This window comes from Pundamilia nyererei, unplaced genomic scaffold (genome assembly GCF_000239375.1).
Source record: "Pundamilia nyererei isolate P.nyererei 1_Seehausen unplaced genomic scaffold, PunNye1.0 scaffold00743, whole genome shotgun sequence".
In the NCBI taxonomy this organism is placed as follows: Eukaryota; Metazoa; Chordata; class Actinopteri; order Cichliformes; family Cichlidae; genus Pundamilia; species Pundamilia nyererei.
The window spans coordinates 10,557-23,088 of record NW_005188144.1 but is presented as its reverse complement, the minus strand read 5'-3'; the positions used below and the strand labels follow the sequence as shown (position 1 = coordinate 23,088).

At 39.1% G+C, this 12,532-nt stretch overlaps 2 protein-coding genes across 2 annotated transcripts in view; both read left to right on the top strand.

Annotated features, from left to right (window-relative positions):
- The window catches only part of LOC102199363 (zinc finger protein 239-like), a 12,241-nt gene extending 5,219 nt beyond the window's left edge, over positions 1-7,022 (top strand). The window contains exons 2-4 of the mRNA XM_005754916.1: positions 1,750-1,855; positions 2,292-2,972; positions 5,343-7,022. Of these exons, the coding sequence (XP_005754973.1) occupies positions 1,838-1,855; positions 2,292-2,972; positions 5,343-5,747 (1,104 nt within the window). The 5' untranslated portion in view covers positions 1,750-1,837 and the 3' untranslated portion in view covers positions 5,748-7,022. The remainder of the gene's footprint in view (positions 1-1,749; positions 1,856-2,291; positions 2,973-5,342) is intronic.
- A 1,221-nt stretch (positions 7,023-8,243) lies between these two features.
- On the top strand, positions 8,244-12,481 carry LOC102199071 (zinc finger protein 239-like). Its single transcript, XM_005754915.1, has 4 exons — positions 8,244-8,391; positions 9,190-9,288; positions 10,374-11,129; positions 11,264-12,481. Exons 2-4 carry the CDS (start codon positions 9,271-9,273, stop codon positions 11,681-11,683), a joined length of 1,194 nt encoding a protein of 397 aa, XP_005754972.1. The 5' UTR covers positions 8,244-8,391; positions 9,190-9,270; the 3' UTR covers positions 11,684-12,481.
- The last annotated feature ends 51 nt before the right edge of the window (positions 12,482-12,532 follow it).

Sequence of the window (12,532 nt, the reverse complement as noted above, 5' to 3'; positions counted from 1 at the left end):
AAAATGCAGCAAGATATTTAAAAAACAGTTTTGTTGATTAAAAAACACTATATCGGATTCATATCGGTATCGGCAGATATCCAAATTTATGATATCGGTATCGGACATAAAAAAAGTGGTATCGTGCCATCTCTAGTAGCAACCAACGATTTATACAGGAAAATAATGACTATTAACAAGTTGCCCAAACTTTTGCATCCCACTGTATATGACTTCATAGTTTTATGAGTTGTCCAACTGAAATGTAGATGTTTTGTGTAGACAAATGGTCCTTCAACCAGAATCCAGACTCTCATTGGAAGCTATGGGAAGCATTTAGAGGCTGTTATTTCTGCAAAAGGAGGATCTACTAAATATTGATGTCATTTTTCTGTTGAGGTGACTAAATTTATGAACCTGCCTAATTCAGTAACTATTGCACACTTTCTGTAAATCCTATAAACTTCATTCCACTTCTCAATATTACTGTTTGTCTGCTATATGATATATTTAAATGAAATTACTGATCCAAAAAAACAATGAATTATGAAGAACAATCCTAAATATTATCAGGGGTGCCAAAACCTTTGCATACCGGGAGAAACGTTTCATCACTAATTCCAAGTGACTTCTTCAGTCTCAGCTGACTGCATAAACAATACTTTTGCACAATGACTGAAATTCACCCACAGAATAAACAATGGGCTGGGAGGTCAGTTCCTTGATCATTAATATGCAAATTCTCATGACCACTGATCAATGGCCATGAGTACCATTCACAGAGAGTTGGGGAATGGCTGGAATCACAACATTGTAAGATAGAATAGAATAAACCTTTAACTGTCCCACAAGGGGAAATTTAGTGATCATGAAAGATGTGCCTTTAGGCCCCCTCCTCGATTCAGAGATGGTCATTCCATTTTCGCGTAAATGGCCTCCTTGACTCTGTGCTCAAACTAGCGTTCCTCCCGGTCCAGGATGTCTCATCATTGAAAGAGTTCCCACTGGCCTGTAGGTGTAAATTGACTGGAGAGTCCTGGCCCTACTAAAGAATGTTATCTTGTTTCAGGATACATAATACCTGCCATTATCCAACCCATTCACAGTGTTGAGGAAAGCCTAAGCTGAGAAGGCACCTAAAGTAAGCCCCAGGCGGTAGAGAAGGACAGCTGCTGGTTAAACGAAAACTCTTAGTGATCCCTCATGTCAGCAGTATTGAAACAGTTCAGACATGTTTTTTTCTAAATGTAGTCTAAGTGTCAGGAGGAATGCCGTGATTTATACATTTAGGAAACCAAACAACCTCTGGCAATGCAGATGGCACAACACAGAAGAGCTACCTATGTTCACATCCACAGGTCAGTGTGGCCTGTAGGTGTAATTCTTAATTCCACTCTGCCTAGATGATACCCATAAATCAGGTGATGTTATGCCATCATTTCTTAGTACACAACAAACACTTCACATTAGAATGAAAAAAAAATCCCAAGTGTGCGGAAGTAGAGGCAGTAGTAGCACATTTAATTATTTACAAGCATAATGTTTGTTTATTGACATACATGGGCAATCTTTCTACTTTCAGCAGATCAGAGCAATCTGCTGCAGTATCAGGGTCACAATAAACTTTATTGTCTAGTTGTGGATGGTGGAGAGTACCAGCTTTTTAAACCCTGGTAGGGGTTCTCCCTAAAGAAGTGTAATTGACCCACTTTTGATCACATGCCTTTTCACATAAGGGATAAAATGCATATCTACACTTTTGTGTCCCAGCTGAGTAACAGGAGGAGAAGAGTCTGGTGGAGCAGCAGAGGAACAGTTTCAGCCATTTGGATTCAGCTCAGCCACTACAGAGGAAACAATGACTTCAACACAGGAGGTGAGAAAAGTGTCTCAGTTACACTGTTATTGAAACTGTGCACAGCTGGATGTTAACAGCAGCTTTATCTTTTCCATCCTGGGCTCCTCCATAAATAGAGAAGCTACATTCACAAACAAAAACCACAGAAGTTACAAGAAAATACAAAGATCACATTTTATCAGAACACATTGAAACAACAATGTCATCAGTTGGACTCAGAATTTGTTATGAAGTACAAGATTTTCTCAAGTAATCAATATTTCTTTAATAATGTCATTTTCAGTCCAACTCTCATTGTAGCACATAATTGTAATGTGAAACTATCACCAGAAGGTGGTGGTAACACACCTACAACGTGTTTGTTGACATCTTTGATTCCAAAATGGAGGCAGGTTCAGTTTGTTCCACGACTGCATTTCACTCACTGCCTCTGTTTGTATCTCTGTCCCTGCAGGACCAACATGGAGCGAGAAGTCAGCGCTCTCAGGAGGCCGACAAACCTCACAGAAGAAAGGGGGAGAAAACATACAGCTGTGATGATTGTGGAGAAGATTTTACTGGAAAGTTTAACCTGAAAATTCAACAACTCATCCACACTGGGATGAGACCATTCAGGTGTGACTTGTGTGGAACGTCTTTTACCAAGACAGTAAACTTAAAAAGACATCAACTCATCCATAGTGGAGATAAACCGCACAGCTGTGACTTGTGTGGAAAATCTTTTACCCAACCTGGAAACTTAAAAAGACACCAGCTTGTCCACAGTGGAGTCAAACCGTACACCTGTGATCAGTGTGGTAAAACTTTTAATTGCAGTGGCAACTTACTAAAGCATGAAGTTACCCACTCTGGAATTAAGGCGTACAGCTGTGACATTTGTGGGAAAACTTTTAGCCTTTTAGGGAACAGAAATAGACACCAACGCATTCACACTGCAAATGGTGTTTACTTCTGTGATCAGTGTGGGAAACTGTTTACAACAGATGCACACTTACAATTCCACATGTTTACCCACGCTGATGAGAGACTTTATAAATGTGACCTGTGTGATAAGGCTTTTAAATCTCCACGTTACCTGAGAAAACACCACCAAATGCACTCCAGAAAGAAACTCTACAAGTGCAGTAATTGTGAGGTATGTATTTATATTTTTATCTTCTAATTTCAGTGTCACTGTTTGGATCAACTCTGCTCAGTAAGTAAGTAACTTGTTAGCAAGTTAGTAATTCTGCTAGCTATAACAGCAGTGCTGGCTGATGATCAGATTTCAATCATTATTTCTTTTCATCCATGATCATGAAAAAAGTTAATTATTGCTTTTCTGTATTCACAATATCCACGTTGTACCATATTTAGGCCCACATTACATTTGCCATGGCTGCTGGAATTTTGACAGTGTCAGTAAAGAACATAATAAGTCATCTAATTAAAAACAACGGTTACTGTTACCTTGTAGCCATATTTGAGGATTTACAGTTGCAATTCTTTTGAAGCGTTATGTTAATTAACCTTAAATTAAAATCTCAATGGGATATAAAAATACTTCATTTACGGAATATTCAGTCAAATCTCTCACAAATCTCTTAAAACATTCCTAATATAATACAAAGTGAAAATTTCTCCCTCTTCTATCTAACATTCACACTCCATTGGATCCATCGGAGAACAGCTTGGGGTTAGTATCTTGTGACATGCAGAGTGGATTATGTAGATCAGCAGTCGCCACTAATCATTTTTATCGTTAACTGGGTTTCCCTGGGTCTTTTCCCGTTTTTTTGGGTACTGGTTTTATTTTGTTGCATTTATCCTCCCCTCCTTGAAGGCCGATTCGTGAAAATATACACAGACATAAAACAGTCCGTGGCACAAAAAAGGCTGGGGACCGCTGAAGTAGATGACCTGCTCTACCTTCTGAGCTACAGTCACCCTTGAACAGTGGTTCTTAACCTTGTTGGAGGTACCGAACGCTACCAGTTCCATATGCACCTCTTTAGCGAAAAATAAAATACAAATTTTTTTCAAATTCAAGACATAGATGAGCCGTGCATGTCACGGCGGAGGCTTTGCCGAAACCCTGAAACCAACTAACCAAACCCGTAGGGTTCGATCAAACCCAGGTTAAGAACCACTGCCCTAGAAATTCCTTAAGTGTAGAAAAACTATCTGTATTATATGGTGTCCGTAGAGGTGTTAAAGATGGGAGGCAAAAGCAGAGAGGGGCTTTTTCTTCTAGTCCCGAGCCGGTAAGTAGGATGTGAGAAGACTGAAGATCTGCGGTGAAAAGACTTAGAGAGAGGGACAACAGAGGAGAAGTCATAGCCCTTCACTGTGGATCGACTGATTGGATTATGAATTTTAAACTGCGTACTCATCGTATGCTGAGTTAGGATCAGAGTCAAGAAGGTGAAGTCGGGGAGCCTTGTATTGGAAACTGGATTCTATCAGTGCGCACGATGATCCTCCTTCCCTCCTAAAAGAAGACACACCTCAACAACGGTTGTAGTCACTCAGCAACAGAATAGTTAGAGTTTATAGTGTGATAAATTGATTATTTGGATTTGATTGATTCAATTGCAATTAAGCTGTTTGCTAACGCCTGCTGAAATCTTGCTTTAATAAAAATTATTTATCTTAATTCAAAGTCAGAATTGTGGACATTGATTCTATTACCTTCTTAAAACAGTAAATGGTAAGACTTTGTGTGTTAACCCATAACATCAGATTTAGGTTCTTATAGGTTATTCTAGTCAATTATTATAACACGTCCTTGGGACGTACTGTCCAGGTCACAAAATTTTACTCAGCACAATAACAAGTGCTATAGATCATTAGAGGAGAGCAGCCGTTAATAACTGTGGCTTACAAATATGTTTCATTAAGGTTGCAAATGAGAGCATGGAGTCAAAGGAAGTGCAGGGCGGGCACTTAGATGAAGGCAGTTAGAGGCTGAGCGAATCTCCTCGCTGCCGGCTTAAACTAGTCTCAACTTCACCTATCAGGATAATACCCGTAGGGAGTAAGGGACTCTGACCCAAAGGATGGAGAGCTGTCCAGACCACCTGTACAGGGGTAACTGGGATCTAACAGTGTGAATTGGGTATGTTGCATAAAGCACTTTGAGTGCTCAGACAGAGTAGAAAAGTGCTCTGTAAGAACCAGTCCATTTTACTTGTATTCACTGACTGAACAACAGGAGGGTCATCTAACTAAAACCAATCAGTGCATCCCACCTGACCCCCTCAAAATCAAATTCTTTTTAATGGTCTGTAAGTTTTATTTACATGTCCTCATAGTATGGTGAAAGTATGTCTGCAGACAGGGTACCAGTGCTTGTTGCTGTTCCTCTAGATCAAAGATATTTATTGTAGCCCAGTGAGCTGAGTGTTATAATGAAAACAGTAAAATGTAATTGGATATTGGCAGAAATGCTCTTTATCTGAGGCGACGTTCAGGATAAAAATGTTGAAGGAATTCCCTGACTTACACTCTTTGTATCTTTGTTTAGAAGCAGAGCAACACAGATGGATCCAGTTCTCAACCCTGTCGTCACTGTGGTGGTGGGAAAGACTTTTGTTGTGACCTTTGTGGAAAAACTTTCAGTCATCAGTGGAACCTTACAATACATCAACGTAGACACACTGGAGACAAAATGAGCTTCTGCAAAGAATGTGGGAGAGGCTTCCCCACTCCAAGTGAATTAAAGCGCCATGAATTTATTCACAGTGGGGTCAAAAAGAACGTCTGTGACCAGTGTGGGTCATCATTTTTCACTGCAGATGATCTTAAAAGACATAAACGAGTCCACACAGGAGAGAAACCATACAAGTGCAGACACTGTGAGAAATGTTTCACACAATCAAGTAGTCGTAACCTTCATGAAGGTACACACGGAAGAGAACTTCAGCTGTGACAAGAGCTTCAGGAATCTCGGTTCATACTCCGAACATAAACAATCCCACGCTGTAAATAAACTGTTTCACTGTTACCAATGTGCAAAAACATTCACTTCATTTTCTGCTCTGTGCAAACATCAGCGTGATCACGCAGGACTGAAATCACTGTATCACAATTAATCTGAAGATCCTCTTCTGGTTTCAGGGTCAGACTTCAAAACCTTGAGATCAGGCTCCACAGAGTTCAGCTGGAATCTGCTGTAAAAAGTGTCAGCTGATGACACACTTGGATCTGATGCGGTAGCTCTGATATCTGGACCTGCAGTGAATAAACCTGAATGTTATAACTAGGAAGGCACAAGTATAAATATTTACATTAGTTTGTGTGTGTGCGTGTGTTTTTTTAAAAGGAATTTTAACACTTATCCCCCTACAAAAAGTAGTGTTTAGTCTCAGTACTTCCATGGATGCTTTTGGTGTTTAATAACCAGTAACCATCATGGCTTGATAAATAGACAAATAGATATATTCCCACTCTTAATACACCCAATCACGGCAGTGTCATTAGATAAACATTTACAGGTGGCATGTTTCTGCTTTCTACTAGAAATCTGAGGTGTATAAGGTAAACGGCAATGGAGATCAAAATCCTTCGGCACTATTATTTGCCCTGCAGTGAACTGGAACCTGTTCAGCATGTACTATTAGAATGTCAGGTCTATGTTCAAGAAAGGAACAAGGCATTAATAGCAATTTTTAAGAAGCTGAATGTGACTAGGCTCTTTGATATTCATTTAAACACGAAGCTTCAGAAGGATTACATAAGATGATCTATACCGCAGTTAGACTTCGGTCTAGCAAAGAGGTGATAAAGATGATTGTGTTACTAACTCTATTGTGTCTTTTTCTTTTACTGTCTGTTGAATTCCCAGTGCCACCAATCTAGGCAACACAGTGGTATAGGATAGTGATGTGCAAATGAAGCAAAGAACCATTTCATCAACTGAACTGAAAATGGGTTCATTAATTCAATGCTTTGTTTCAGCGCATCTAGTGGCGAAATGGGAAACGGTGAAAAAAAAAGTCTAAATATTCATGTACTGAGCATAACTGGGGGTTGTGCAAAAGATACAAATATACTTGTGTAAAGATGGATATACTGGTCAGTTGATTCTGTAAATGTACGTACTGTAGCTGAAGGAAGGATGTGCTGGGATGGTATGGTGTGCTCGTGTAACTAGGGCAGGGTGTGAGAAGGGATGAGGTGCCGAACATTTAGTTTTTATTAAAAAATAATATTTTTTCCTCTTTTTAGAATTGCTTCATTTTTTTGCCCATTTATTTATTGCCCATTATGGCCATCTTAATAAAGATCTATCTGTCTATCTATGTCTCCGTGACTCTCTTCTGCTGGAACATTTCCACTGTTACCATGTAAAATGGGTTGAGCAATGCTAAATAAGATGCTATTTTTCATGGTCCTTGGAAGAGAGAAGATTAACTTCTGTTCTGAGTGATGCCGTATGTGTTAACAGACCTCTCTGCATTGAATCATATCTGTTGTTAACCTCTGTCTCTCTTCCACAGCATGTCTTTCATCCTGTTTTCCTTTTCTCACCCCAACCGGTCGCAGCAGATGGCCCCGCCCCTCCCTGAGCCTGGTTCTGCTGGAAGTTTCTTCCTGTTAAAAGGGAGTTTTTCCTTCCCACTGTCACCAAAGTGCTTGCTCATAGGGGGTCATATGATTGTTGGGGTTTCTCTGTATCTATGAAGCGCCTTGAGGCGACTTTTGTTGTGATTTGGCGCTATATAAATAAAACTGAATTGAATTGAATGCCCGAGGTCCTTGAGCTGTCTGCCTCTCATCAGCGCTGTAGCATTAAGAAGGTGCTGTTCCAGGGCCTGTACATAGGAACATGCAAACAAACATTTTTAAACATTTGATACATAACTATCAAGGTACATAAGCTGTGTCCAGCCTACGAATCCGCCCGACAAATGGGTCCTGTTTTTTCCCCCAGATTTGAAGGATGGGTCGTTGTGTCCTTTGTGGTCCACCATATTCCAGAATTCATAGCACGGCCCAGCCAATTCCATTTTCCAACAATGGCGGCCCATGAAAGCATCCTTTTTTCCAGTAGCTAAATCACTCTTTTTTTTATCTTAAATTGTGCCGAGTGGAAAGTTTAGATTTTTAATGTCATGTGTGATGTTCTTGTATGTGATTTATTTACTCAGAAATTCCACAAATGTGCCTCTTTTGAGAATAATCATTGTATACCTCAGTTTTAACTTTCAGTTCAGTTCCAGTTCAGGGTCACCCTGTGATGCCCACCCCGAGTCCATCACAGGGTTAAATAATTTTGGTCTAATTGAGTAGGATTAACGTGAACTCATCATAAGAAGGTTTTAGGTTTATTCTTTAGTCCAGGCAATAGGACTACCTCAAGCTTTACTTGAGTCAGGATTCAGAGTTCTGTCTGTCATTTTCCTTAATTATGTTCAGCTGTGTCCAGTTCCCAATTAGCCCTGAGTGTGTCAGAGAGTATTTGTAGCCCTGTCTCATATCTTTTTAGTTAACATGTTAGTTTATGCTTCCTGAGATTCTGTTGCTCTTCGTTTTCCTTGCATTGTGGACCTGAGTGGATATCCCAAATAAAGGTCAGTTTGTGTTTATTCTGTATCCCTGTGAGTCCTGTGCTTTGACTTATGCCTTGCCGAGCCCTGACAATGTAAGAACTTCTGAATGTGCCAGAATCTATTTGGGTCTTAGCTACAGAGAGTTCACTATGTTATGGAGAAGCATGTGGTCATCATCATGACTGGTCCTTAAAAACGCAGTGTCCAACAGGAATACATGCCTTCTCCAGAAGTCTGCACTAAAAGGCAAGATTTTTATTATTGTTAGGTTTTTAAAAAACCCAAGTTTTCTGTGTCATAAGAGTGGTTCACCTGTTACTGGGTTACACTGGCATACTGTCACTAACTGGCTCAAAGCAATTTATGTTCAAGTTTGGGGGCAAATAAGCATGAAACACTGCCTATAGACCAATAAATTCTCTGATGGTCAAAATCTGTAGAAGATCACTGAGACCTGTGATTGGATAGTAGGTGGGTCTAAAGTCTGTTCTGTAGAATAAGCATGTGTTTGAAATAGTTTTGTATTATTTTGCTTCGATACTGAAACACCACTAGCTGCAGCCAAATGAATAAACTCCAACTGTCAAATGCGTATCTAAAAGATAAAGTTAACAGAAGAACAATTATAACCTACCAGATTCTTCTGTGTCTTAATGTTAAAGCTGGTACTATTAATTTAGTCTCCTGCCTCTCCTTCCTGACTTCAAACAGGTTAAACTAGAGATCAAAGCTAGCTGTTGTACCTTGTGTTGCCTGATGAACATAGACGCACAGAGCCGTAGCATGTAATAAAGATCTGTTTGTGTCCCTGCTCGTTAGCAAGTGGAGAAGAGTCTGACGAAGCAGCAGAGCAACATTTTTGAGTCATTTAGGCTCAGTTTAGCCACCACAGAGGAAACGATGACTTCAACTGAAAAGGTATGGAAAATATGTTTCACTACTATTGAAACTGTGTGCCCTTCATCGTCTTCAGTTGGTTTGCTTGATGATGGTCACAATTTGCTCAAAAGTTGACACAAAGTTCATTTTAACAGGCACCAAAACACAGGCTAGGTTTATATTAAGCCCCCAATAGTACATCATGTAATGTTATTTGTATATATTACTCTTTCTATAATATAATTTTAATTACTGTTGTAGCACACATTACATTTACACTTTTCCTTCATTAGATATTATTGTATTACAGTTTGGAAATGTTATACAGTAGTTGTTGTGGTGATCCCTAGAGTCTCTCATCATGTAGTTCAGCAGACTTGAACGCCACTGTGTTGGAGTGCAGCTAGTGGCAGTAGTACTTGCTCTGCTCTGCTACATGCTTTAGGGTCACTCTAACCAGAACCTGCAAAAGTTCCACATTTTACTATTGTAATTCTTTATAAAATTCTTGTCAAAATAATGTGAAATTATTTTAGGGTTTGGCCTAGTAGTCTCATTAAATGTAACTCTAGGGATAAACAAATGCTGGTGTAATGACTGTGTCAGCAGTCTAAGGTGTTCTAGAATAAAATTTAAAAACCTGTAGAAATATGGACCTCTCCCTTTCCTATCCCCCAGCCATGTCTGCCCAGTCTGTAACAACTGAAAATAAAATGAAAAATAACAACAAAGGTTGATCAAATGGACCAAAACGGCAAGGCCGTGATGATCCACTTGGCAAAGTAAATCCGTTGGGTATCCTTGTTGGCTTTCAGCTAAATTTGTCTAATCTAAGCAGTCAAATCAAAGACAAGAACAAGACTGAATATTTGTGTGTACAAGCACTAGGAATGGCGATGACGTGAGAATATTTAAATACTTAAATCTGATAGTTCCATAGACTATACTACCAAATTATTGTTTGGTTCTTCTGACCATTTGTATATAATGTACTACCACTAGTAGATGGTTGAAATAGGCCTCTGGTTTAAAATTATACAGAAAACTGGAGGGAGTTTGACTGTTCAGTTTGTTCCATGACTGTATTTAACTCAATGCCTCTGTTGGTATTTCTGTTACTGCAGGATCGAAATGGGCAAAGATGTCAGCCCTCTCAGGAGGCTGACAAACCCCACGGGGGAAGAAAATACAGCTGCAATGAGTGTGGGAAAGCTTTTACTCGAAAGGAGTCCCTAAGAAAACACACAGACTTCCACTCTGCAGAGATTCTGTTCATCTGTGACTTGTGTGGAAAATGTTTTACTTGCTTTGGTAAATTTCAAAGACACCAACTAATCCACAGGGGATATAAACAGTTTAGATGTGACTTGTGTGGGAAGTCCTTTACTCAGCAAAGTGCCCTAAAAAAGCATAAAGTCTCTCACAGTGATATTACAGCATACCGTTGTGATCATTGTGGGAAGCGTTTTACTCAGAAAGAAGGCCTGGAAAACCACAAGTTCATCCACAGTGGAGTTAAACCATACAGATGTGATCAGTGTGGTAAAGATTTTACTCAAAGTGGTAGCTTACGGAGGCATGGAGTTACCCACTCTGGAATTAAGGCATACAGCTGTGACATTTGTGGGAAAACTTTCAACCATTTAGGGAACAGAAATAGACACAAACGCATTCACACGGGACATGATGTTTACAGCTGTGATCAGTGTGACAAGCAGTTTACAGAAAAAAGATACTTACAACAACACATGTTTACCCACACTGAGGAGAGACCGTATAAATGTGACCTGTGTGAGAAGACTTTTAAACTTTCATCGTCCCTTAAAATGCACCATCAGATCCACACCAGAAAGAAACTCCACAAGTGCAGTTACTGTGAGGTATGTATTTTATTTTTTTTTTTCTTTCTGGGGTATCAACACTTGTTTCTGTTCCTCTACGTCATAGAAACAAAATTTATTTTAAAGTTTATTTAAACGTGTAACTTATGTTAAATGTATTTGTCTTTGTTTAGAAGCAGAACAACCCAGAAGGATCCAGTTTTGAACACTGCTATCGTTGTGGTGGTGGGAAAGCATTTCGTTGTGACATTTGTAAGAAACCTTTCAGCCAGGAAAGGACCTTAAAATTACATCAACGTAGACACACTGGACACAAAATGAACTACTGCAAAGAATGTGGGAGAGGCTTCCCCACTCCAAGTAAATTACGACGTCATGAACTTATACACAGTGGCATTAAAAAGTACCTCTGTGGCCAGTGTGGGTCATCGTTCGCCACTGCAGGTAACCTTAACATGCATAGACAAATCCACATGGGAGAGAAACCATATAAGTGCAGTCACTGTGAGGAAAGCTTCTCACATTCAAGTACTCGTAACCTTCATGAAAGAACACATAAAGCTACACCTGTGACTAGTGTAACAGGAGTTTGATCTTAAAAGTATTTTAAAGTGTAAATAATTTGTTTTATCTTTGAGGAATTAAATGTGGTATAACCTCCACACACTGTCCTGCTTACCATTAAAGTTGAATATTGGTAAGTGTGGCTGTGTGGTGCTTATACTATTTTTCTCCACAAAGAGAAGGTTCCCAAGTTTCTTTAAGAATTTTTTTTTTTTTTATTAAACTTTAAATGCATAGAAATTTCCTACTAATTTTACTTGTATAGAACTTTTTAAATGCTTATACAACCTGCTGTGGTAATCCCTACTACTTTTCACAGAACTGATCCAGAAAGGTCAAATGTAACGTAAGAAAATGTTAGCGAATGGGGAGAACTGCTGATACAACGGTAGAATACAAAAGACGATGCGTTTCTCGGGAGACAATTTTGCCAACGAGCTTCAGAAGGGGAAAACTACAAATAATGGGACATATTACACTTAAACGCATTTAGAAAGGGTGGCGAGTTCTCAAGTTCTTTGACGGGGGAAAAAAATAAAAATTTGGCGTTTTTTCATCACAAAATTTATGTAGTATTGTAGATGTTTAATGTTAGTGGTTTACTGTTAGCCTGTTACTTTTGCAGCTTTGCCATTACATGATTGTCTTCTCACAAACGCTTCCATTGAGACTTGTCCAGGATGCTGGGTGTAATTTATTTATTAACATTTCTAGGCCAATTTAAGATTTGAAGACTTTTTTTTTTTTTTTTCTTTAATGTTCTGGGGATGTTCATCAAATATGACTAAGGTAACACTAATTTGGTGTAAAAATAAATAATTGGTTTCATAACATATTTGAGCCATGATTTCACTTCCACTGTCTGAGTAAAGACTGAC

What these genes read in the sequence shown, in the direction of transcription:
- LOC102199071 (XM_005754915.1), top strand. An exon ending in ACAAGTGCAGTTACTGTGAG is followed by an intron (nt 11,130 to 11,263) that starts GTATGTATTTTA and finishes GTCTTTGTTTAG; the next exon opens with AAGCAGAACAACCCAGAAGG.